General features: G+C 37.6%; 1 protein-coding gene and 1 long non-coding RNA gene across 3 annotated transcripts in view; both read left to right on the plus strand.

Annotated features, from left to right (window-relative positions):
- The window catches only part of LOC123668303 (acetyl-CoA carboxylase), a 113,714-nt gene that overhangs the window by 59,904 nt on the left and 27,018 nt on the right, over positions 1-26,792 (plus strand). For both annotated transcript variants that reach the window (XM_045602062.1, XM_045602063.1), the window contains 20 exons: positions 311-418; positions 723-863; positions 1,414-1,594; positions 2,052-2,159; positions 3,510-3,604; positions 4,431-4,524; positions 5,621-5,736; positions 6,054-6,227; positions 7,299-7,461; positions 7,686-7,848; positions 15,579-15,723; positions 17,004-17,113; positions 17,468-17,634; positions 18,684-18,895; positions 19,965-20,070; positions 20,848-20,985; positions 22,190-22,296; positions 22,514-22,650; positions 23,715-23,801; positions 25,064-25,146. In XM_045602062.1, coding sequence (XP_045458018.1) covers positions 311-418; positions 723-863; positions 1,414-1,594; positions 2,052-2,159; positions 3,510-3,604; positions 4,431-4,524; positions 5,621-5,736; positions 6,054-6,227; positions 7,299-7,461; positions 7,686-7,848; positions 15,579-15,723; positions 17,004-17,113; positions 17,468-17,634; positions 18,684-18,895; positions 19,965-20,070; positions 20,848-20,985; positions 22,190-22,296; positions 22,514-22,650; positions 23,715-23,801; positions 25,064-25,146 — 2,635 coding nt within the window. The remainder of the gene's footprint in view (positions 1-310; positions 419-722; positions 864-1,413; positions 1,595-2,051; positions 2,160-3,509; positions 3,605-4,430; positions 4,525-5,620; positions 5,737-6,053; positions 6,228-7,298; positions 7,462-7,685; positions 7,849-15,578; positions 15,724-17,003; positions 17,114-17,467; positions 17,635-18,683; positions 18,896-19,964; positions 20,071-20,847; positions 20,986-22,189; positions 22,297-22,513; positions 22,651-23,714; positions 23,802-25,063; positions 25,147-26,792) is intronic.
- LOC123668305 lies at positions 13,235-13,948 on the plus strand. Its single transcript, XR_006745561.1, has 2 exons — positions 13,235-13,424; positions 13,508-13,948. It is a non-coding gene; the product is annotated as an uncharacterized LOC123668305 (long non-coding RNA).

Consider the following 26,792-nt stretch of genomic DNA (forward strand, 5'->3'; position numbering starts at 1 on the left):
AGACGCCCGCAACACGAGAAGGATCACAAGCGAGTTGTCGACCTTACCCCCAAATCCCCCCCCCCCTCTCCGAAGCAAAAGTCATTTTACTAACCACAGGAACACCACACTGCTTGAAAACAGTATTATTTAGCTGTGATGTTCTGTAAGGTCGAGATACTTCCCCAGTCGGGCTGCTCCATATTTTGAACAGGAATTTCCTGCTGTGCCCTACTTAGTAGAAATGGTGTATACATTCACTCGTATCATAATAACATTGTACATGCATTGACATGCATTGTAGTATAATGATGTTAAATTAATGTTTCAGGTGCTGATAGCGAACAACGGTATCGGAGCGGTAAAATGCATGCGATCAATACGAAGATGGTCGTACGAGATGTTCAAGAACGAGAGAGCAGTGAGATTTGTTGTTATGGTATGATATAAAAATATATATTATTAGTTTTAATTATCATTATGATGGCAAACCTCATGGGTCGAATTACGGTAGGCGGTTACCGTATTCTGTGGTGGTTGGCGGATATATAATTTCGTACTATGAGTAACGATCGCTATCAGGTGTACATGATAACAACCGGGATCGACGGCTTAACTAACGGCTTTTGTCAATACATTTTCAATTGATTTTTCATTGATTCAGTCTGTCATATAGGGTATTGAGTTTTTATGTCTGGGAGATTCAATGTACTGTAAAATTAATAAAACATTTCTCACCACAGGTAACACCGGAAGATCTGAAAGCAAATGCGGAGTATATAAAAATGGCTGATCACTACGTCCCCGTGCCAGGGGGTTCCAATAACAACAATTATGCCAACGTTGAGCTGATTGTGGACATCGCCGTTAGAACTCAAGTTCAGGTGAGTTCTAATATTTTAACACTGCTGCTGCAGCTTCAACCTGTAACATCTCACTGCTGAGCATAGGCCCTTTTCTTCATGTATGAGAAGGATAGGAATATTTTAACACTATCTTTTATATATCATAATGGTGGTAAACAAGAGTACGGTCTACTTGATGGATCACCAGGAGCATTACAATGTTTCCCGACCCTACCCCCCACCCTGTCCAGGAGCTCTCCTCCACACACACATGAACACATCACAACTTTAGAGCAGTGTTACTTACTTGTGATCTTCTGTAAGGTTGAGGTTCCCCAGTTTTGCTTCAGATTTGGAGCAATATATTTCCTGCTTTGCCTCACCTCCAATATAGTCATGCCTAATATAGAAACTATTAGAAATATCTTACCCAAGCAGGAATCGAAACCTCCACAACCGGCGTTTCAGCGATAAAGCATACCCTATAGAATAGTGACATCTGAATGGTTGTTATGGCTTTTGCCAAGCCTTTATTAAGTTACTAAAATTGTCATTAATAATATAATAACAACATTATCTATATCCCCAGGCTGTATGGGCAGGTTGGGGCCACGCTTCCGAGAACCCCAAGCTCCCAGAATTACTGCACCGAGCTGGTGTGGTCTTCATCGGGCCTCCAGAGAAGGCTATGTGGGCCCTGGGAGACAAGATAGCCTCGTCTATAGTGGCACAGACGGCGGATATACCTACCTTGCCTTGGAGCGGCAGCGGTGAGTGCTTCTGACATAATACATGACATGTCAAGTACAGCATTATTATTATTATTACTATGGTTAGTCCTACGACCAGCCCGTTGGTACAGTTTGTAGTGACCCTGATTTCTGCTCCAGGGGTTGTGGGTTTGATTCACGATTCGAGTCTGGGTGTAATATACGCTTCAGCCTGCTGGGCATAGGTCTTTTCCTATGTAGGAGAAGAAACAGAGCCTAATCCACCACGCTCCTCAAATTTCCTAATTATAATTTATATAACGTGCTCTTCGAGGCACGGTGGGGAGACCCACAAAGACAGATATCCAAACGGGAAAAAAACATTTGTACAAATACAAAAATATATTCCGAGCGGGAATCGAACCTGCAAACCGTCGGTGTTTTAGGCGACTCGTACCACTACACCAGAGCGGTTGTTATTATTAAATTATTATTATTAATAAATAATCATTTACAGAATTGAAAGCGGAATACAACAGCAAGAAGATCAAAATATCTTCGGAGTTGTTTGCGAGGGGCTGTGTCACTTCACCCGAGCAGGGCTTGCAGGCCGCACACAAGATTGGTGAGATTCACTATCGTTAGACAGCATAGCATATAATAGGGTATTCGTGCAAAGAGAATTGGCAGCTTGCAAAAATAACCCACTTCTTGTAGTAATATTCAAGTAAAGCATTGTGCTCTTATCGTAACAGGTAATAACTGAAAATCAGAGCTGAGCTACTGAGCTACATACCTTTTTGCGACGCTGCAGCACACGTCACTTCGTCGTTTATGAACCGATTTTGATAATTCTTTTTTTTGTTGGAAAGGAGATATCCCTAGTTTGGTACTATGGTAAGGAAACCAGGATCTGATGATGGGATCCCAGAGAAATCGAGGGAAACTTTCGAAAATCCGCATAACTTTTTACTGGTTAACGTTTTGGTATAGTTTTTTTTAAAACTATACCAAAACGTTTGCCTGGTCACATAAATGACGATAATTATTTAGTTTAGTTTAGTGCCCTTGATGTTCATTTCATACATCGACTTTATTTCATAACCGACTTCCAAAAAAGGAGGAGATTAACTCATACTCATAAGTTTTTACCAGGTGTACCGATTTTGATGATTTTTAATTTAATCGAAAGCTGATGTTTATCATGTGGTCAGATTTAAATTTTATCGAGATCTGATTACAACTTTTGGAGTAATCTTTGATAATGGGTATTTACTTGACTATTTTTTCGTCTACCTACGTTGTATTAGTTGTTGATATAATTGAAGTCGGTTTTTCTTCGTTTGCCTGCAAACACAATTATTTGGTATTTTATTTGTTAATTTCTTATTTTTATTTTTATTATTTTAATTGTGTATGTGGAATGTGGAATTGTGAATAATTTTTTTATTTATTTATCTATAAAAACGCATCATTAAGATAACTCAAAAATTATTCATAAGATCTCGTTCGAATTTAAATAGGACATGACATACTAGCCAGCTTTTCAATTTGAAAAGATCATCCAGTAAAAATACAGTTGTACTGAAAACCTCCTTTTTTGAAGTCGGTTAAAATATATTATAACTATAATAAATTTACGTGTACTCATGCACGTTCGTAAGAAGTTATACTTCATTGGCTAGCTAACTTCACAAAACTCCTTAGTTTACTAGCTAGCTTTAGGGTACCTATCGGTTTATCCGTGACTAATTGACATAATTTTTCTCTAACGCCCCTAAAAAGCATAACTTCAATATTCTTCGTATTATTAGTATTACTATTTCTATCGTATGTGTCATTGTCTTGATGTTTTTAAATATTTTATTAGTCTTGCTAACAATAACAACATTACATTTTACCCTATTGTACTGTACATAAGGATATATATTTATATAGATAATGTTATATAAGTTAAATATGCGTATGTTTCCAGGTTTTCCTGTAATGATAAAGGCATCAGAAGGCGGCGGCGGTAAGGGTATACGTAAAGTCGAAAATCCCGATGACTTCAACAACATGTTTAGACAGGTTCGTTTTGATTGGTTTTAATCTGTACTAATAAGATGCTGAAGAGTTTGTAAAAACTAAAGCTTCTTTAGCTCCATCTATATGTATATTAAATTAATAATCTATACATATAATAAAATTGTAGGAAAGTCAAAACTGTACATTGAATATTTTTTTCAAAGAATACTTGGGGTGTGATCTACAATCGATACCGAAGCCAAAAATATAGTTTTTAGAATTTTTGTCTGTTTGTCTGTATATATGTCCGGGATAAACTCAAAAAGTACCGCATGGATTTACTTCAAATTTGGCACGAATATTATTAAGAAGTCGGGTCAACATTATTACAGCCTATACAGTCCACTGCTGGACATAGGCCTCCACAAGTTTACGCCAAAAATGCGTGAACTCATGTGTGTTGCCCGTAGTCACTACGCTGGGCAGGCGGGTTGGTGACCGAGGATCAGGAGACGGGTCAACATATAGGCTACATATTATCACGCTATCACCTACGGGGAACGAGCAGTGAACCTTTATTTCTTCAACGCATTCTGTAACAACGTGTAATCTAAAGACGCATATTTGAATGTTGTTGTTATGTTAATAACCATACTATGCATCTGTGCGAAGCCGGGGTGGGTCGCTAGTTCTAAATATGAAAGAGAGAGAAAATGTGTGCTCGCGCCTCTCTCTTACTCCGTTCGCCTCGCCCGATCACACTTTTCGTAACGCTCTCATCACTCATTCACCAGCTTACTCCCCAAGTCAAGCGTGTATCAAGAAGTTTTACTTCAACAAAGTATTACATCACACGTTCTGCGTCTAATTAACTTTATATTGTTTACAGGTGCAAGCTGAAGTGCCGGGATCTCCAATATTTGTGATGAAACTGGCGAGATCAGCTCGGCATTTGGAAGTACAACTCCTGGCTGATCAGTACGGTGAGGGCTAAATTTGTAGTGATAATAATATCATTATGATAATTATAGCTATATTGGCTAGAGCGCCGACACGGTAAGTCGGAGACGCGGGTTCGAACCCCGCTGGAGCGGTCAATTTTTGATATGATATTCAAAAAATGTTTAGAATTCCTAATGTGGGTAACACAAAAAATAAAATCTTAGATATTAAAAATAGCACGGTGTCGTCTCCTGTCAAAGATTTTCATTGTAATATGAAACTTTGAATAGTTACGGGTTTCTGTAAAGAGCTCACTATAGACGGCGCCACGGTTCGCTTAAACCGAAATTAAAAATCATCATATCAAAAATTTCGCTCTAGCGGGTACATCGTTCCGTAGCTTAATTGGCGAGAGCGCCGACACGGTCAGTCGGAGACGCGGGTTCGATCCCCGCTGGAGCGGTCGATTTTTGATATGATATTCAAAAAATATTATAGCTATAGTAGATTTAGATGGTATGATTATGGTCTTATTACATGTAATAACATTGAATTAATGGTATCATTTTTCAGTTAATAGGTTATCAGAATATGTATAAAAAAAATTTTTGGTTTATATGGAGATATTGTGACGCAATTACAATATCAGATGTGTTCGTGCAGTTAGCAAATTTTAAAGCAAAACTTTAGACAAAATTATTAAATTACTAGCTTTTATTCGCGGGTTTATAAGAAAATGTGTACAAAGTTAAGTAGTTTTCGCGTGATAGCTTAACAAATAAACTTACATTCACAATTATAATATTACCAGTTGACGCCGCAAACGTTGTTTTGCCATAATATGTTCCCCCCCCTGTAACTTAGGGGTATTGCCAATTGTCAGAGCTAACCGATGTGCATCAAAAATTTCATAAAAATCGGTCCAGCCGTTTCGGTAGAGTATAGTAACTAACATTGTGACACGAGAATTTTATATATAAGATTAGGGATGAATCTTATACAAAAACATTATAATCTACAATATTTGTCACATTTTGCGATCAATCGCATTAAGATCATTTATAGCCTTCCATCATTTTCGACGCTCACCATCCGTGCCTATACATATACATTGTCGTATTTGGTGTTTTTTTCTAGGTAATGCTATATCCCTGTTCGGCCGCGACTGTTCAATCCAGCGTCGACACCAGAAGATCATTGAAGAAGCGCCGGCTGCCATCGCCAGGCCTGACGTCTTCATCGAAATGGAGAAGGTATGGCCGTATTTAGACCAAAAAAACGCCTACGGCACACTGGCCCCCAGTTGAGTCGCTTGTGTTGAGGGATGTGTTGATGACACACTTCACTTCAATAAATGACCATAATAGGACATTTTAGTTCGCTTGTGTGTTGTGTTTTTCTATGTCATAGTCTGATGTTATATAGCCTATAAAGCTTTAAACTTGGCTGCGTTTTTAAATATTTATAAGTCTAATTTTTGGTACCCATGTAACAAAATTTTTAATCTCCTATTTTTAGAGCTATCCCCCCCCCCAATACTTTGAAAATGATCCTCATGATATTATTCTAGGCGGCAGTCCGTCTCGCAAAAATGGTGGGCTACGTGAGTGCAGGCACCGTCGAGTACCTGTACGAGCCGACGACGGGCAGCTACTACTTTCTGGAATTGAACCCGCGCCTGCAAGTGGAACATCCCTGTACCGAGATGGTGGCAGACGTCAACCTGCCCGCCGCGCAACTGCAGGTAGCGTGCGACTTCTAATTATTTCATATGGGCTAGTCAAGTCATAGCCGCTATTACTGATAGGATTGTCCTTATATTTTGGTAACTTAGAATATTTTCATTAAACAATAATCTGTAAACTGTGAATTATCACCTGGTGGGAAAAATAATATAAATATTGCACCAAACGAATGATGTTATAAATTACAAACAATGGTGGTTTTGACATATTTGTACTAACCTAAACTTCAGGAGCGTTTATTTACTTAACTAAAATTGTTTAACATTGCACATAACATTTTGACCTTGAGCTTCAAGATATTTTGATATTAAAATAGATTCAATATTACAACGAAAATTAACAGTTTATGAAGTGCGCTGTGTGGCTACGGCACTAAAGAATTTAGCCACCCCCTCTCTTCCCGTGGGTGTCGTAAGAGGCGACTAAGGGATAACAAGGTTCCACAACCACCTTGGAACTTAAGAAGCCGACCGATGGCGGGATAACCATCCAACTGCTGGCTTTGAAATACACAGGCCGAAGACGGGCAGCAGCGTCTTCGGTGCGACAAAGCCAGTACTGCGGTCACCAACCCGCCTGCCCAGCGTGGTGACTATGGGCAAAACACATGAGTTCACGTTATTTTTGGCGTAAACTTGTGGATGCCTATGTCCAGCAGTGGACTGTCTGTATAGGCTGTAATGATGATGATGAATGATGAATGATGAAGTGCGACGCGTTGTCGTTACGGTAACAGCACTGGTTCGTTTCTGTTGCACTGGCGACATTTGTATTGGCCATGCAGATGTTTTCCGTTGTCTGGGTGTTTGTGCAGCCCTTGTGGGTCTCCACATCATGCCTCAGAGAGCACGTTAAGCCGTTGGTCCCCGTTGTTATAATGTACACCTTTTAGCGATCGTTACTCATGTTAGGGAATATATCTGCCAACCTGCATTGGAGCAGCGTGGTGGATTAAGCTCTGATCCTTCTCCTACATGGAGAAAGAGGCCTACGCCCAGCCGTGGGATATTACAGGCTGAAGCGAAGTAGAGAAAAAAAATTAGAAATATTCAAAAACTTTTCTCTAACAGATTGCTATGGGTCTCCCTCTGTATAACATCAAAGACATCAGACTGTTGTACGCGGAGTCACCATGGGGTATGACCCAAATAGACTTTGACGAACCGCAGCAAAGGCCATCGCCCTGGGGCCACGTGATCGCGGCCAGGATCACGTCCGAAAATCCTGATGAAGGTTAGTAGACCAATAGACTTTAGTAAATTAGAATATCTTGAGAATCCAGTAGACCTGAGTAGATTATTAGACAAGTAGACTTTTGTAAACTAGTAGACTAGTAGCTTAGTAGACCTTTGTAAACCAGTAGACCTAAATAGACCAGTAACACATTTCTATAAAAATGCAGTTATCCGTTCTATACTGATTTAAATATAGTATTCTTACACGTGGATATATTCCAGGCTTCAAACCATCTTCCGGTACGGTACAAGAACTCAACTTCCGCTCTTCGAAGAATGTCTGGGGTTACTTCAGCGTCGCTGCAAGTGGCGGCCTCCACGAGTTCGCAGATTCGCAGTTCGGGCACTGCTTCTCCTGGGGGGAGACCAGGGAGCAGGCGAGAGAGTGAGTCCACTGAGGTGTCGAGTAGACCAGTAGACCGAAATGATTGAGATACCAAATAAGCTGTCAAATCAAGTAGATAGAGTAAACCGGGTGATCGATTAGAGTCAGAGACTGAATAGACCTGGAGACCGAGTAGCCTTAGTAGATGATTAAGGGGCCCGGTAGCATTGCACTGATTGAACTTTTTAAATAAAACTACCGGGTTTGAACTGTGGTTCGGACGAGATTTATTGCACTAATTTAAACTAACGGTTAAGGCCTACTAGTCACCCTTGACCTCTCGCTCGGCCTGGTCTCTTCCAAAACAAATTTTCGTTTCTTCATATGGTATAATATAAAACAAATGATAGCGCGATTTATTCTACTACTAACGCCATCTTGTAGTAAATAATAAAATTATGTAAATTAATAATATATCAAACTTATAACTCAATTTACTTCACAAGTAACGCCCTCTTTTAACGAATAGAAAAAAATTATACAAAATTAGCTTTATAAAATGATCTTAAACATACCGCCCACCAAGGACGTTACTGAGGGGACGTCCTTCAAAATTTTGATAAAAGTTGTACTACGTTACAAAAGACTTACACTACATATATAACTTATTTGATCTTATTTTAAGTTTGATCTTGAGAAAAAAAAATACAATCCTTATACAATAATAAATCAAAGAAACGAAATTTAAATAAATGAAAATATTTGAACTTGAACTGCATCAACTGTTACTAGTATAACAAAATTTAAAATAATTCAGAACTTATATAAAACTAAAAATCTATCAAATCCTTTAAATATAAGATTTGGATTTAAATATAGCATACAATAATTAGAGTTATTAATAATAACAATATCACATTGTTATTACAATATAAAGATGAATTGAACCTTAAATTTATGCTTAATAAACTAGGTATAACTACTATGACAATGGTTTACTTAACTTAAAATAACACAATAAGATGTAATTATAAACAATTGATAAAACTATGCTATTCTGCTACAGGTAAAATACAAATTTTTGATGTTGGTCTTTTAATAGTAGATGATTTTGTGCGCAATGTGACTACACGAGTTATGCCATCATCACCTGGATGTTTTTCCAAGATGCGACCCAACAACCAACGACTAGGTGGCAAATCATCTTCTTTTATCAAGACAATGTCTCCAATTTTAGGTTCAGGAACAATATAAGACCATTTATACCGATTCATTAAATTTGAGAGGTATTCATTATACCAACGCTTCCAAAACGACTGTACCATCCCCTGAACAAATTGCCAACGCGATAGTAAGCTTAAATTTTGACTTTCATGTTGATTATCTGGTACGCTAACTAAGGGTTCCCCTATTAGAAAATGTCCGGGTGTTAAAGGTAACGGTTCACCGGGCTCATCCACATGAATAATGCTTATGGGTCGCGAGTTCAAGCAAGCTTCTACTTGACTAAGAAGTGTGGTGATCTCTTCAAACGTGAGAGTAGCATCACCAATCACCCGTTTTACATGAAATTTCGTAGACCTTACTCCTGCTTCCCAAAGACCACCAAAATTAGGACTATGAGGAGGAATAAAGTGCCACTCAGTTCCGTTAGCTTCCAAGTGTTCTGCTATTGATGGTTGAATCGAAACTAAGTCCTGTAATTCCCTAGAGGCACCCACAAACGTTGTACTATTGTCACTCCATAGCTTGGCACAGTGGCCTCGCCTAGACACGAATCTTCTAAATGCAGCCAAAAATGACTGCGTACTCATATCACTCACTGCTTCTAAATGCAGGGCACGAGTGACCATGCATACAAACAGGCAAATGTACCCCTTATAAGACCGGTGACCACGACCTTTCGTTGTCCTAATATTTATGGGTCCCGCATAATCCACTCCACTGTGTAAAAACGGTCGTGCTGGAGTGCATCGAACAGATGGTAATGATCCCATAAATTGCTTTTGGATTTTAGCTCTCTGCCTAGCACACTTAACACACTTATGAACTTGAAATTTAACTAGATTCCTGACCCCTCTAATCCAGTAAGCTGTTCTCAAATGATTTATCATTAATTGCAGACCTCCGTGCAATGTTTTCTTATGAGCATCATCAATGATAAGACGAGTTAAATGACTAGAGTGCGGCAAAAGTATTGGATGTTTCATTTGGTCACTCAACTGTGATTTCTCTAGTCTACCTGCAACTCTGATAATGCCCTTAGCATCAAGATATGGACATAATGATTTTAATGAACTTGATTTTAATTGTAAATATCCTTTATCCTTTAATTGTGTATATTCTTTTGTATATATTTCCTTTTGTGTTTGTCTTATACAGCATTCTAACGCACCGTCTAACTCTACCTTTTGCAAATATAGTCCGTGATATATTTTGTTCTGTTTTAGAAATCTTCGACAGTACGCGATTGTTCTGAGTAATTTCGTTAACGTTGAAAATCGTTCAAATAATCCGCTTTCAGGAACTAAGGCTACATGAGTCTTCACTGACTCCTCCATATCTACATTAACTTCAGTCTTATAAGTTGGTCTACTGTAGTCTAATTTAGTCGCTTTTAAGAATGCCGGTCCACGAAACCATAAATCACAGGTAAGTAATGAACTTGGTAGTATTCCCCTTGATGCAATGTCCGCTGGGTTATTCTTGGTGGAAACGTGAAACCATTGAGATGCTTTTATATTATTTAAAATTTCAGATGTTCGATTGGCCACAAAAGTCTTCCATCTACTTGGGTGGCTATTTATCCAGGCTAGTACGACTGTAGAATCTGTCCATGCTCTGATGTTGTCTTTAGGTATTTTCAGGACTTCAGCTGTTTCATTTAACAGTTGTGCCAATAGAACTGCGCCACACAACTCCAAGCGAGGAATACTCACTTGTTTTACAGGTGCTACTCTGGTTTTTGCAACTAGTAGTGATACATGTACTTCGCCTCTGTGATCCATGATCCTCAAATAAATTACCGCTGAATAAGCTGTTTTAGATGCATCACTAAACCCATGAAGCTCCAACTCATCATTCAATTTAGTACCAAGCCAACGAGGTATCCTTATGCAAGTAAGTAGTGATAGCTCTTTATGATAGATATTCCATTCTTCAACCAATTCTGTTGAAAGTTTTTCATCCCAATCCACACCTGCAAGCCACAATTTTTGGATGAACACCTTTGCTAGTATCACACTTGGAGCTAACCAGCCCAAAGGATCGAACAATCGAGCTATGTTTGAAATTATAGATCTTTTGGTTACAGGTGCAGTCGTCGGTGGAGGAAGATTCACGGTGTACTGGAAAGTGTCATCCTTGCGATTCCAGGTAAGTCCTAAGATTTTCATTATATTATCCATTTTTATTTCTACTCCTTTTTCTTCACTGTCTATTTTATGTATTTTTGAGTGTTCTTTTATATCTATGTCCTTATGAATATCTATATTTGTTCTATATTTATTTATTTGTCCGTTACTGCATTCCATTGATTTTATTTTGTCTATTATTTCTTGATTGTTACTATTCCATTTCTGCAATTCGAATCCACCTTTTCCTAATAGCCCTGTCACTTGCTTATATATTTCTATTGCCGTGTCTACGGTGTAACATCCTGTCATTAAATCATCCATATAAAAACAACTGAGAACTTTGTCCTTTGCAAGTGGGTAATTTTCACCTTCATCTAAAGCTACCTGGTGAAGTGTTCGAACTGCTTGGTAAGGCGCAGAAGCTGTTCCAAAGGTGACCGTTGTCAATTCATAGTGCCTTATTTCCTTTTCAGGATCGTCTCGCCAAAGTATACGTTGAAACATGACATCCGTTTCAGGTACCTTGATTTGACGATACATTTTAATAATATCTGCAACTAGAGCTATGGAATACACCCTCCATCTTAATATAGTGTGTCTTAAGTCAGCTTGAAGTGTCGGTCCAACCATAAGAGTGTCATTCAGTGAGACTCCGTTGCTGTTCTTTTGTGAAGCATTAAACACAACCCGAACCTTTGTGGTAGATTTATCGTCCCTTACCACGGCATGATGAGGTAAGTAGACAGCTGCTTCTTTATTCAAATCTTTCGCTTCGACAAGTCTCATATGTCCTAATTCTAGATATTCATGTATTACTTCACTGTACTTTTCCTTTAAATCCTTATCATTTCTTAATTTTCTTTCTAATGAGATTAATCTTTTTTCAGCTATAGCACGTGAATTTCCAGACTTGCAAGATAGATCTACTTCTTTAAAAGGTAACCGAACAATGTATCTTCCGTTTTCATCTCTTCTTGTTGTAGAACTATAAAATTCTTCACATTGTTTCTCTTCAGGTGTGAGTATTTTCTTTTGACCGCTTTGCTCTTCTATTTCCCAAAATTTCTTGAGGATATCATCTTCATTTACTTGTACATGCATTACATTTATTTTTTGTGACCTTTCCATATTTCCTGTAGAAATTGTTCCAGATAAAACCCACCCTAAAGTAGTATTCTGTGCAATCAAATTACCATAAGGATTTTTAATAATGCCATTTTTTATGATGTAACTATAGGCGTCCGCCCCCAACAATATATCGATTTTATTAGAGTTCTTAAACCCAGGATCTGCAAGAAATACTTTCGTTGTATCTAACCAATTCAGTGTGGTTTCGATGCTGCGCTCAGGTAAGATGTTATTCTCTTTAATACATACGCCTTCACTTTAATTACAAATTCGGGGTCTATTCGGGACTGTATAGTCAAATACACCATATGCTTTACCACGGTTGACTCATCCTTTCCAAGACCCGAAATAAGACCTTGTATAGGAATCTTTTTCAGTCTCAGACACTGCACAGTGGCCTCTGTTACAAAGCAAGCCTGCGAACCCGGATCAAGCAAGGCACGGGCGGAATAATATTCACCAGTCCTAGACTCGATCTTTACTAATGCAGTGGCTAATAAAACCTGACTGGGACGAGTCACCTCTCCCGTAGACAAGCAAGAAACTATTGGTGGTGAATTAGTTGAAGGGCTAGATTGTTGTGCCGAACTGGATTGGTTTGCCTCATGATCTATATGAAGCAGAGAATGGTGACGCTTCTTACAAACTCTGCAAGTCGCGTCCCTTTTACAATTATACACGCTATGATTACTACCCAAACAGTTAAAACAAATACTATTGTTCTTAACAAAATTACGTCTTGTTTCAATTGGCTCTTTAGCGAACCTTTTACAAAAGCAAAGCTTGTGGAACTCTGAACAGTACTCACAGCGCATAGGTGAACTCGTGGCTAACATTGACTTTGAACTATGAGAACCATCAGCACTCTTATTGGCCCGATGAACAGTGACATTTTTTGGCTCCATACACTCTAAAGCTCTAAAACGTTTTTCAATAAAAACTTTAAATTGGTCAAAGGTTGGCAGATCGTTGTTGGAATCGCTATTAGATATATATAACTCCCACTGTTTACGCGTCTCGTTATCTAATTTAAATGAAACAATATGTATGATAATAACATCCCATGTACTCACATTTATATTTAGATTTTTAAGTGCATTTAAACAATCACATGTGGTGTCGAGCAATTCTTTCAACGACATTGCTGATTCCGTATGTATGCGTTTTTGACCAAACAATCTTTTTAAAATACAATTACTTAAATATTTTTTATTATTATAACGTTTTTCTAACAGTGCCCAACACTCACTGTAATTAGCATCAGTTATTGGAGTGTGGCGAATAAGCTGTTCAGCTTCACCAGACAGGTGACTTTTTAGATAGTGGAGCTTTTGTACATTATCAAGAGACTCATTTTTGTGAACTAATGATATGAAAAGATCATGAAACGTAGTCCATTCACCATATTTGCCAGAAAATATTGGTATAGCGATTTTTGGCAACTTAACAAAAGAATTAGGTGACTTAGTTGAACTAGAATTACTATCATCTTGTACAGAACACTTGCTCACACGAATTTTGTTAAGTGTTGTTTTCATAAGGCTTTTATACATTATATAAGTGTCCTCCACCCCATCATAAATATCAACAACTTTTTGACCTATATCCTCTATTTTAAACTTTTCATATATTTTAGTATTAGTATCTTTAAATAAAGACCAATCTTTCTCTAGTAATTCTTGTCTTGCTTCTATATATTCGACCGTTAATTTATCTTTATTACATTTTTTAAAGTTAGTCAATCCTCTAGTTATAACATTTTGTAAATCCTTTAAAACATTAAGCAATCCGTCCATTTTTATAATGACTTATAATATATTTTTATTTCAATTAATATTACAAAAAAAAACTAATATCTCAAAGTAAATATTGATATAAAAAGAAAAACACTAAGTTATTAAACAATTTATAAAGCAAGACCCGATTGTAGTTAGTATAAATATTACAAGTTAAATGAAATGAAATATCATAAAATTTTCTAAGTCTCAAAAAATGTTTAAAATTTTACAAGTATTTTAGACACATTAAAGTTTGACGGAAATCGGACATAGACTTCTCGTTCCCCCGTTTTTTATAAAATATTCTAAGTCCTTAATTAACATGCACAGTTACTAAGTTAATTTTAAATTAAAACAATAATTTTCTAAGTCTAAGAATGATCACAAATATATAAGTCCAAATTTCTTCGAATTTTTTAAAGTTGAAATCTTCATATAAATTAAGTTCAATTTAGCTTGACAAATTAACTTCCAAACAATAGTTAAATAATTCAAAATAATGTACTCACAAAATTGCACTTCACACAAACTCAATATGATGATCTGCTTGTGGCGCCCTCTGGTGGCCAGTTGCACGAGTCCGCCGTTGGGTTGCTGCGTCCGCCCACCAATGCTGGGCTACTTTGCTGATGCTTCTGCTTCTGCTTTGTCACCGCTTCTTAGGTGACTGGCATGTACCCTTTATTGCAGCGATCCACTGCAGGTACATGTAACGGCCGAACCGTTGAACTCAAAAATCCCGATATTATCCGATCTCGATGGACCAATGATTAAGGGGCCCGGTAGCATTGCACTGATTGAACTTTTTAAATAAAACTACCGGGTTTGAACTGTGGTTCGGACGAGATTTATTGCACTAATTTAAACTAACGGTTAAGGCCTACTAGTCACCCTTGACCTCTCGCTCGGCCTGGTCTCTTCCAAAACAAATTTTCGTTTCTTCATATGGTATAATATAAAACAAATGATAGCGCGATTTATTCTACTACTAACGCCATCTTGTAGTAAATAATAAAATTATGTAAATTAATAATATATCAAACTTATAACTCAATTTACTTCACAAGTAACGCCCTCTTTTAACGAATAGAAAAAAATTATACAAAATTAGCTTTATAAAATGATCTTAAACAGTAGACCAAGTAGACTTAGAGGCACAGTAGTCCTAAATACCAAGTAGGCTAAATACCAAGTAGACCAAAAGACCAAATAGACCGAGAGATTAAATAAACCAAAAGTTCTAGAATTATGCCCCAGTAGATCATCATTTCAGCCTATTGCAGTCCACTGCTGGACATAGGCCTCCACAAGTTCGCGCCAAAAATGCGTGAACTCATGTGTGTTGCCCATAGTCACCACGCTGGGCAGGCGGGTTGGTGACCGTAGATATATAGCAGAAATGCGTCCTAGTCGAAATGTAGTAGAATTCTACTACATAGTGAACCTATTTAGAAGAATCATTCTCCAATAGCACATTAATCAGACTACTGCCCCAGAAAAACATTAATTTTGTAATGCTTTTTTCTAGAAACTTGGTGATAGCTCTCAAAGAATTGAGCATCCGCGGTGACTTCAGAACTACAGTGGAGTATTTAATCACACTGCTGGAGACGCCGGCTTTTCAGGAAAACAATATTGATACGAGCTGGTTGGACGCGCTTATTGCTGAGAGGGTATGTACATTGTATGTTTGATGACGGTTTGGCGGTCACAGATTCTATCTCCGCTCATAGGCTATACAGTGTTTGTCGTTTTTCCAGACCCCCGACTCAGGAAAAATTCCTAATTTGTTATATAAATATATATTTTTTACTCTCACCTGACGGTAAGCGATTACCGTAGCTTATAGAGACGTCTGCACTACCAGAAGTACCTATTATATATATTAAAAGTAATGTAAATGTTACCCTAACATAAATTACCATTATTATATTTACGTAACAAAGCGTTTCCTCTCTACCTAAATATTTGATGCCTCTGTGGGGTCCATAATGTCTTTTGTATTTTATAAGGATAAACAAATTAAAAGGGCTTAATTTATACTTGTAGTAGCTGACCCTTCAAACGTTTGCAACATATGTTAAGAGCCATTTCACAAAAATCGGATAGTATAGAAGCAACACAATGAAAAAAAAGTTGAATTTTATATATATTTTCTAGTTCTTGTTTTTAACCGACTTCCAAAAAAGGAGGAGGTTCTCAATTCGACTGTATTTTTTTTAAATGTATTTATAGGTATACAAATTTTATAAAGGGTTCAATGAACTTTACAACCCAATAACTTGTAAATAAAAATAACATTTTAGAGTACTTTTATAGATTAATTAAAGATTCCAATTTTTTGATGTTCCATATCTTATTTTCCACTTGATTTTACCCGTTCATACTTAGTAGATTATGTTTGTGTCTATAGCTTCAATTTTGTACTGTAATGTGATTTTTTACCGACTTCCAAAAAAGGAGGAGGTTCTCAATTCGATTGTATTTTTTTTTTATGTATGTTACTTCAGAACTTTTGACTGGGCGGAGCGATTTCGACAAATTTTCTTTTGATCGAAAAATGGTGTGTGTCATTTGGTCCCATTTAAATGTATTTGATGATAGATCTATCAACTACTTTTCGAGTTATATCTAATAATGCGTTTTTACTTGACGCTATTTTTGTCGACCTACGTTGTATTATACCACATAACTTTCTACTGGATGTACCGATTTCGAAAATTTTGTATTTGTATTTTGTTTCTTGTTTTAGATATTTTGTTTCTAATTATAAACTTTTTTGGTTTTAATATTGCGCTCTGCTTATTATATGTGTTAGTTGTTAGTGGAAACTTGACTGGTTTATGCACTATCTTGTTGCTGTTCTTTTTTACTTTGTGTTATATTGTACTGTTTGTTTCCCAAATAAAAATAAATAAATAAATAAAAATAATCAATAATTATAATTTAACAGGTACAAAGTGAGAAACCAGACGTAATGTTAGGAGTCCTCTGCGGTTCCATCCTCATAGCCGACAACATCATAACCTCACACTTGCAAGAATTCAAGAGCGCTTTGGAAAAGTAAGTTCTATTTATTAACTGACTACAAAAAAGAAAAATGCGGGTACCGAATATAAAATCGTAATATCAAATTTTTTTTTAACTTGTAGCTTCATTGAAAAGCATAGATGTATTTGGTATAACAGTTGTATTGTTACTAGCGTCACCTAGTGGTGTAATATCGGAAACAGTATTAGTCTTGATCTCTTAACAGAAGATCTAAGTTTAATTAGAATCGGTGAACTAGTTTTTGTGTGTATTAAAAAACATCCCTCTTGCCATGCATTCTCACAAACTCCTTTTATAATATACGATACCAGAGTATCCCATGCGTTTTTACCATCAATTAACACATAAAATTAATATTGTTCACAGAGGTCAAATCCAAGGATCAAGTCAGTTGTCAAACTGTGTCGACGTGGAGCTGATCCACAGCGGTTATAAGTACAAGGTCCAAGCGACCAAGTCCGGACCGACGTCGTACTTCCTGTCGCTGAACGGGAGCTTCAAGGAGTTGGAAGTGCATAAACTTACTGATGGTGGTAAGTAGAAATATTACTTATAATTTTATTTCATTTTTTTTATACAACTAGGTCGGCAAACAAGCGTACGGCTCACCTGATGGTAAGCGATTGCCGTAGCTTGTAGACGCCTGCAACACCAGAAGCATCGCAAGCGCGTTGCCGACCTTACCCCCAATCCTCCCAGGAGCTCTGGTCACTTTATTCACCACGGAAACACAACACTGCTTAAAAATAGTATTATTTAGCTGTTACCTTTTGTAAGGTCGAGGTACTTCCCCAGTCGGGCTCCATATTTTGAGCAGATTACAGCAGGCAGGCAGGTCCTGCTGTGCCCTAACTCAGTTACAATTTAGTTATCAGTTCATACAACTAGGTCGACAAACAAGCGTACGGCTCACCTGATGGTAAGCGATTACCGTAGCTTATAAACGTCTGCTACACCAGAGGCGTCTCAAACTTGTTTATAAATCCTATCAATTCTCTTTCGTTCTGTGTGAATTTTTAGATTTGTACAATCAAATGAAATAAGAAATTTCTGAATTCAAGTGGTTTCAAAAGTACTTTTAAATCGTCATCTTATGCAATTTGTAATTGACTAACATCAATTAACTGTAGTTAATGTGAAGATACCACCGAATCTCCCCTCTTTTTAAAAACTATATAGATAATTTATAAATTTAGTCATTTTAATCGTACAATGTTGCAGCTGTAACATAAACATTGATAAAAAAAAATTAAAAACGAATTAAAAGTGCTTTTGAAGACCATTAAAAAAAAACAGATTTTGATTTTGTCACTAATAAATGAATATCTTATTACACACACACACGGTCGTCTGTTCCTAAGGTAAGCAACTTAATGCTTGCGTTATAGGTAACAGCCGACTGGTATAGGTAAATATGTTTTAGATAAATACACATAGAAGTAATACATTGATAATTATATAAACACAAATATTACACCTAGACTCAGGCGAAAATCAAAGACGTAACCCGACCACGAGCCAACGAGCTAGTCGAGTAGATTGGTCACTCTTATGTTTCAATCTCATTTTAAATATTTTCCAGGTACATTATTGTCCGTCGATGGCGCATCGTACACGACATATTTAAAGGACGAAGTGGACAAATATCGTATCGTGATCGGGAATCAAACCGTGGTCTTCGAGAAGGAGAAAGACCCGTCTAAACTACGAGCGCCCTCTGCGGGCAAGCTCATCAATACGCTGGTTGAGGATGGCGGCCACGTCGATAAGGGACAGCCTTATGCGGAAATAGAGGTGAGTGAGAGAGATAGGGTCAACGTAGACCGCTAAAAGAGCTTTTGGGGGTGACTTTTTAACTTATATTATTAATATGTGGCCCCCAAAAGGCGTATATGTGTATATGTGTGGAGACAGAAGTATATATATAGCTAGATGTGCCGTTTTAAACGAACACCCTCTGGGGTTTTTTTTTCATAATTAGATAGGCTTGCGGTTGATCATTATTTCACCTACTGCTAAGTGAGAATGCGGGCTAGGATGGAGCACGCTTACCTAGAAGTAGCCAATTCACTCGTGACTTAAAGATCCCCAAGTTATAGTTCTCCGGAAACAGAGACGCTGGTAGAGAGTTTCATTCTTTGGCCGTACGCATCGAGAATGTACTAGCGAATCGCTTAGTACGTATAGTGGGTATGTCAACCATATAAGGGTAACGCAATGCGTCTGATTGTCCGAAGATGGAGGGGGCAGGGGGTAATCAGGTCGTGGAGTTCCTGCGCACACTCTCCGAAGTGTATCCGATAAAAAACCGACAGGCCGGCCACACTACGCCGATGATGGGGTGATTCATTAATAACTTTGCCGTGCATAGGTACGCACTAACTTTATGGGTAGAAAATTAGACTTAAAAAGGCAAAAGAGAACGCCTTTGGGGGTACCTCGTCAATAACTAGGATATATACGTGTGGATAATAGCGATAGCGTAGCTAGAATGCAGATTCTGCAGAAGAACTGGGAAGAAACTTTGCAGTTAATATTTAAAAAAAAGTATAAACCGTGTTTGACACAGGTGTAATATGTTTTAACTTCCATAGGCTCTTGAGTGCCCATGCCTTTTTTATTTACATTTTAATTTTCAAGCGTTGAGGCGTATTATTTTCAATATTGCATGCTTCAAATTACGAACTAAAGCTTATTTTCTCTAATTCGATGGTGAGTCCAAAACTGACCGTGAGAGATATATATACCTATATATACATATACAAGGTGTAATATTTTACATTTAATACAGCGTCACTTAAGGACAATAATAATAATAATTTACCAAATACCCTTATGAGCATAAGATGATGAATATACGCAGGTGATGAAAATGGTGATGACTCTGGCTGCCCCAGAAGCAGGTCGCGTGACCTGGAACCTACGTCCCGGAGCCGTTCTGGATATGGGATCTCTTATAGGAACGTTGGGTTAGTATTATACTTTTCATATCTATATATTATTCCGCGAAGCAAAAACTTTGTACCCCTTTTTACGAAAATTGCGCGGACGGAGGAGTGTGTAATTTCGCACACTTATAGGTTATATAGAGAAGGAGTGCAGGATGCTAATATTTCTTTTAAAGTATGCATATAAAATACATTAAATCAATAAAGAAAACATTACATACTACCATGGATTTGACACACACACACGCACATATACTCTTGTTTATTATTATAGAACCCGCAACCGTTTTTTTGCCATATATTTTATTAATCTTCTCAATCCCCCCCCTCCCCTTATAACTTAGTGGAATGAAAAATAGATGTTGTTCGATTCTCAGACCTACCTAATATGCATACAAAATTTCATAATATTATATTAACCCTCTTAACCCCCCCCCCCCTTTATAACTTAGGGGTATTAAAAATAGATGTTGTTTGATTCTCAGACCCGATATGCACACAAAATTTCATGAGAATCGGTCAAGCCGTTTCGGAGGAGTTTAACTACAAACACCGCGACACGAGAATTTTATATATCAGATAGTCTTTAACAACGGAACCTTAATAACGTTCGAACTTATATTTTAAATTAATTATGGTCGAATTTTGACTACTGGGCGACAACTAGTTCTTATCTAATTGCTTTGTAACTCATGCGAGACTACTGTCAGATATCCTCGTCTGAATGTCTCGAGACAGACTTGTATTGCAACGAAAATAAAGATATATTATTATTGAACAATTTTAAATCTATTTCAGAACTCGACGATCCGTCCCTGGTGACAACGGCCCAACCGTACAAAGGGCAGTTTCCCTTGGAGGATAATCCGACGGTTTCCGAGAAATTGAATCACGCGCATAATAAATACAGAGCTATATTGGAAAATACTCTCGCGGGTAAGTTATGAGTAACTTATGGACTTTAGTGTAGAAAGCGATGGAAGCAATGGTTTGTTGTTAGTTGCTTATTTTGACATTCGCTAAGTATGTATTTTGATGGAGAAACAGCTGTTTATGACGTGTAAAAATAAAGCTACATGTCCGCCTTCACTTTCGTCGCCCGACGAACGCAAGTCAAATTTAAATGATTACATCCATTTGCCCATCGATTGAGCCAAGTTCCCATTCACCGCCATGGGATGCTGACTGGACACTCCAGAAAGTTTCTTGGGCTTCTTGATTCTCTTCAAACATGACGCCAACTCGACGAATTAAGAACTCAATTACTTCTGTCCACTTCTCTTCACTCCTGACACCATGTATTGTGTTGGAAAGCGAGACGCAATTAAATAAATAATATTATTGGTACAATGAATATATTTAATGACATCTAATTAAATAATTGTGTTTGCTCACAAACGAAAAAAACCGACTTCAATTACATCGACAAGTAATACAACGTAGATTGACGAAAAAATAGTCAAGCAACTACGCGTTATCAAAGATTACTCAAAAAGTAGTTATCAGATCTCGATAAAATTTATATGTGACCACATGATAAACATCAGCTTTCGATTAAAATAAAAATTATCAAAATCGGTACACCCAGTAAAAAGTTATTGCGGATTTTCGAGAGTTTTCCTCGATTTCTCTGGGATCCCATCATCAGATCCTGGTTTCCTTATCACGGTACTATACTAGGGTTATCCCCTTTCTAACAAAAAAAGAATGATCAAAATCGGTACATCCAGTAGAAAGTTATGCGGTATAATACAACGTAGGTCGACGAAAAAAGCGTCAAGTAAAAACACATTATTAGATATAACTCGAAAAGTAGTTGTTAGATCTCAAATAAATTTAAATGGGACCAATTGGCACACACCACCTTTCGATTAAAACAAAATTTGTCGAAATCGGTCTACCCGGTCAAAAGTTCTGATGTAACATACATAAAAAAAAAAATACAGTCGAATTGAGAACCTCCTCCTTTTTTGGAAGTCGGTTAAAAACAATTGTATTCATCAAGTAGTGGTCCGAGACGCCATCATACATGACACGTTCACTGATTACTAGAGATGTGATCTTACGATTAGTGCTGTTACACACTCGTAGCAGTCATTAATATTGGTACAGCGATGTGCTAATACCCCCTTCCCCCCAGGATACTGCCTCCCCGACCCGTACAACACGGCGCGTCTACGCGAGGTTGTAGAAAAATTCATGCAGAGTCTTCGCGACCCCTCGCTACCGCTGCTGGAGCTACAGGAGGTACACCACACCTTACACCCCCCTATTTACACCTCAACCACAAAATGTCCTTATATAAAATGTAATTTTACAGTTTAGAACAACGCTAGATGTCAATTTTTATTAAAGCAGAAAATAAACATATTGATTTAAAATGATTTCGAATCATCAGTTTCACTCTTCTATTATAGTCTTCATCGTGTCATCACCACTTTATCACCCCCCCCCCCCTGCACAGGTGCTATCATCAACATCGGGCCGTATCCCGCTGTCAGTGGAGAAGAAGGTGCGGAAGCTGATGGCGCTGTACGAGCGGAACATCACCAGCGTACTGGCTCAGTTCCCGAGCCAGCAGATCGCCAGCGTCATAGATCAGTGAGTGATAGACACACGCGAACACGTACACCAACAAACATACAACCACACACATGAACACACGCACGTACACATACGCACACGCTACGTGCGTGAGGAAACAAAGTAAAAACTCTGAAAAACGATGAATAACGATGAAAGATGTTGTTGTATTTATGAGTGAAAATATCATTTCGATTGCAAAATATAAGTGAGCATTATTGGTAGACAGGCTGTCCTATCGGTAATAGTCACAGAGTAGAATAAGGAAGAGACACAATACCACAGAGTACATATTACATGGAAGATCAACACAGATTACATATAGAAGGAATAAATTTATAACAACACAATTTTTTTTTTTTCAAAATCTCTGCAGAATCAACATAACAAACCGGTAACATTATTAATTAAATTAAAATAAATAAATAAAATAAATATATTTTTTAAAATTCGAAGCACCTTGAAGCCCATTTGAATTGAAGGTAAATTTTGATAATGATTTAAATTTTTAAGAACAGATAACATAATGAACCATGTTCTAATTTGTCCACTTCAAAAGATATTGTTTGCCAATCGCGAATTAGTTGTAGACTCTTACAATGTATAACAACTCGTGGTGTGAATTTTTTTCATATTAAAATCTATATCCATCCATCACCCATCAGCCTTTCAGTCCACTGCTGGACACAGGCCTCCCCTAATGGTTTCTGCGCCCTCTGGATCCAGCAGCTTCCTGTTGTCTTCTTAAGGTCGTCAGTTTTGGTCGGAGGGTGGCCTGAGGTCTTTTTGCTAATACGTGGTCGCCATTCGAGAACCTTCCATCCCCATCGGTCATCGGTTTTCCTTGCAATATGGCCTGCTAATTGCCACTTCAGGTTGCCGATTTTGAGAACTATGTCGTTGGCGTTCGTTTGTTTCCATATTTCATCATTCTGGACTCTGTCATGTAGAGAAATACCAAGCAAAGTTCTCCATCGCTAGCTGAAAGTGACCTTGAGCTTATGGAAAAGGCTAACGGACTAACTGAAACTTGTATATTTATACAAATAATGGTGTAAACTAATTCCTATAATTTGTTACAGCCACGCAGCCTCCCTGGCGAAGAGATCAGACCGAGATGTGTTCTTCATGAGCACGCAAGCGTTAGTCGTCTTGGTGCAGAGATACAGGTCAGTTGATAGACATACATATTGATATTTTGATTGACTAAAAAGCTCGTTGATAAAGTTGGCAGTGTTGTCCTTTCCGCTCCAGAGATAGGTTCGATTCCTATCTTAAGTCTGGGTGTAATATTTATATAAGTGTTATGTATACGAAAAATAATATAAGAAAACTAGCTTACTGCTGTGGCTTCACTCGTGGTCTACACGGTGTTGGCACTTTTGTTCTCTCATGTATATAGTCTATGTCACTGAGTGATAACATTCTGATGAAGAAAATTTAAAATCATATATACGTGATACACGTCAGGGTGATTGATGTATAACACCCACAGAACCCTCCTTTGAAGAAACGTAGTAAAGAGTCGAACATCTTGTGTATATTAAAGTTGATCCATTATTTAAAAAAAAAAAACCAAGTGTGCTTTAGACCACATGACTGAAGTAAAACTTCTGCACAATAGGCCTGCACTGTGTCTAAGATATACGAAACGTAACTATGAGAGAAAGAGAGAAAAAATGTGTGCACCTCTCTCTCTTGCTCTGTTCGCCTCGCCCGATCATAAATTTCGTAACGTTCTTCTCACGAACTTACCAGCTTACTCCCCAAGTAAAGTAAACAAAAAATACTTAAAAAATAAGAAAAAACTTCAAGGGTCGGCAACGCGCTTGCAATGCTTCTGGTGTTGTAGGCGTCTATAAGCTACGGTAATCGCTTACCATCAGGTGAGCCGTACGCTTGTTTGCCGACCTAGTTAAACAAAAAGAAAACTATCTGATATATAAAATTCTCGTGTCGCGGTGTTTGTAGTTAAACTCCTCCGAAACGGCTTGACCGATTCTCATGAAATTTTGTGTGCATATTGGGTAGGTCTGATAATCGAACAACATCCATTTTTCATACCTTTAAGTTATAAGGGAGGGGGGGGAGAATAAGGGTTTAATAACATATATGGCAAAACAACGCTTGCGGGGTCAGCTAGTATTAATATAATAACATTAAGGTTATTACGGGTAGTTGTAGATATGACAGTATCCGACAGTAAAAAGTTTTTGATTCATTGTTCTTTCTTACCATCGAATTATACTTTATTTATGAGATATCTCTATTCGCATATATTAATCTTATAGTTGCAATCTTATTGGTCTATTCTACGTCCCGTTGTCAAAGTCTATTTGTATCGTCAACCGTCAAATAGCGTTACTGACAACTGGGCTAACAGACCCTTAATAATCTACGTTGTTATGTATTAATTAATATTTACTTACAGGAACGGTATCCGTGGTCGTATGAAGGCGGCGGTTCACGATTTACTCAAACAGTACTATCAAGTTGAAAGTAATTTCCAATTAGGTGAGTACATCTACCTTACCTTACCTTATTGGTAATAGATAGATCTCCTCGCCTTTGATAGATCTTAAACCATTTAAGCACCCTTTGTACATATTCACTGTTATTCTGAATGCGTTTTTTTTTTGGTGTCCAATATTTATACCATGGGTCCTCCCGTGACCATGGTTGCTGTGACGTATCCGAAACGTCGGACATCTAAAAAATTCAATAAACCGCGATAAAATCAGAAAAATATGTTTCATTATAATGAGTGAAATTGGTGTAAACATTAGAAAACGATAGTGTATAAGTTTTACAATTTTTATTTTTGTGTTACCCACATGAGGAAATTCTAAACATTTTTGAATATCATATCAAAAATCGCCCGTTCCAGCGGGGATCGAACCCGCGTCTCCGACTGACCGTGTCGGCGCTCTCGCCAATTAAGCTACGGAACGATGTACCCGCTAGAGCGAAACTTTTGATATGATGATTTTATATTCGGTTTAAGTGAACCGTGGCGCCGTCTATAGTGAGTTTTTTACAGAAACCCGTAACCATTCAAAGTTTTTGATAGTTGTCCTGTTAATTATGATCAACGTACAATGTGTCTGAAATTTCGTTTTATTCTTGAATAAGTTCTAATTAAACAATTGTAAGTGATATAATATTGGTACTTTTTAGACAATGAAGCTGTGCGCTCTCGTGGGTGTGTGCCTGCGTGCGAGTGTACGTATGTGTGTGTGTGCGTGTGCGTGCGTCTTTGACAAGTTAAGCGCGTTGAAAAACTTGTCAACTTGACAAATATATCTGATTAACTTAATGGCGACTGAATTGGCTTATGTGCTTAAAATTTCAAAAAATTAATTTAGTTTGTGACTTTACGATGGTGACTAATATTTGAATGTGTGTGTGTGTGTTGTGTTAAATTTAGCTAAAAAATGTTGTAACAACTCCAAATAGATACACGGAATTAGTTACATTTTTCTCAATAATGTGAAAGCTAGCCAACGATCGCTTTATGGCTGAATGTGTTTTTGATAAAAATCGCTCTGGTGTGCTGGTGCGTGCCTATAGAACTGACGGTTTGCGGGCTCGATTCCCGCTTTTGACGGATATTTGTTATTTGCACAAATATTTCCTTCCGATTTGGATGTTTGTCCTTGTGGGTCTCCCCACCGTGCCTCGGAGAGCACGTTAAGCCGTTGATCCCGGTTATTATCATGTACACCTGAGCGTTACTCATAGTAGGGAATATTTCCGCCAACCCGCATTGGAGCAGCGTGGTGGATTAAGCTCCGACCCTTATCCTATGTGGAGAAAGAGGCCTATGCCCAGCAGTGGGATGTTACAGGCTGAATTGAATCGTGTGTCTGTTATTATAAATAGACGTTTGTATACATTGTTGTAATAACTCCTAATATATATGATGCTAATGTTTTCTTTATACAATTTACAATAAATAAAATAACAAAAAAAGCAACAATAATTATATTTGGAGGCAAACGAAGAAAAACCGACTTCAGTTATATCGACAAGTAATACAACGTTACCGACGATGAAAAAATAGTCAAGTAAATACGCATTATCAAAGATTACTCCAAAAGTTGTAATCAGATCACCAGGAAATTTAAATGTGGCCACATGATAAACATCGGCTTTCGATT

This window comes from Melitaea cinxia, chromosome 30 (genome assembly GCF_905220565.1).
Source record: "Melitaea cinxia chromosome 30, ilMelCinx1.1, whole genome shotgun sequence".
NCBI lineage: Eukaryota > Metazoa > Arthropoda > Insecta > Lepidoptera > Nymphalidae > Melitaea > Melitaea cinxia.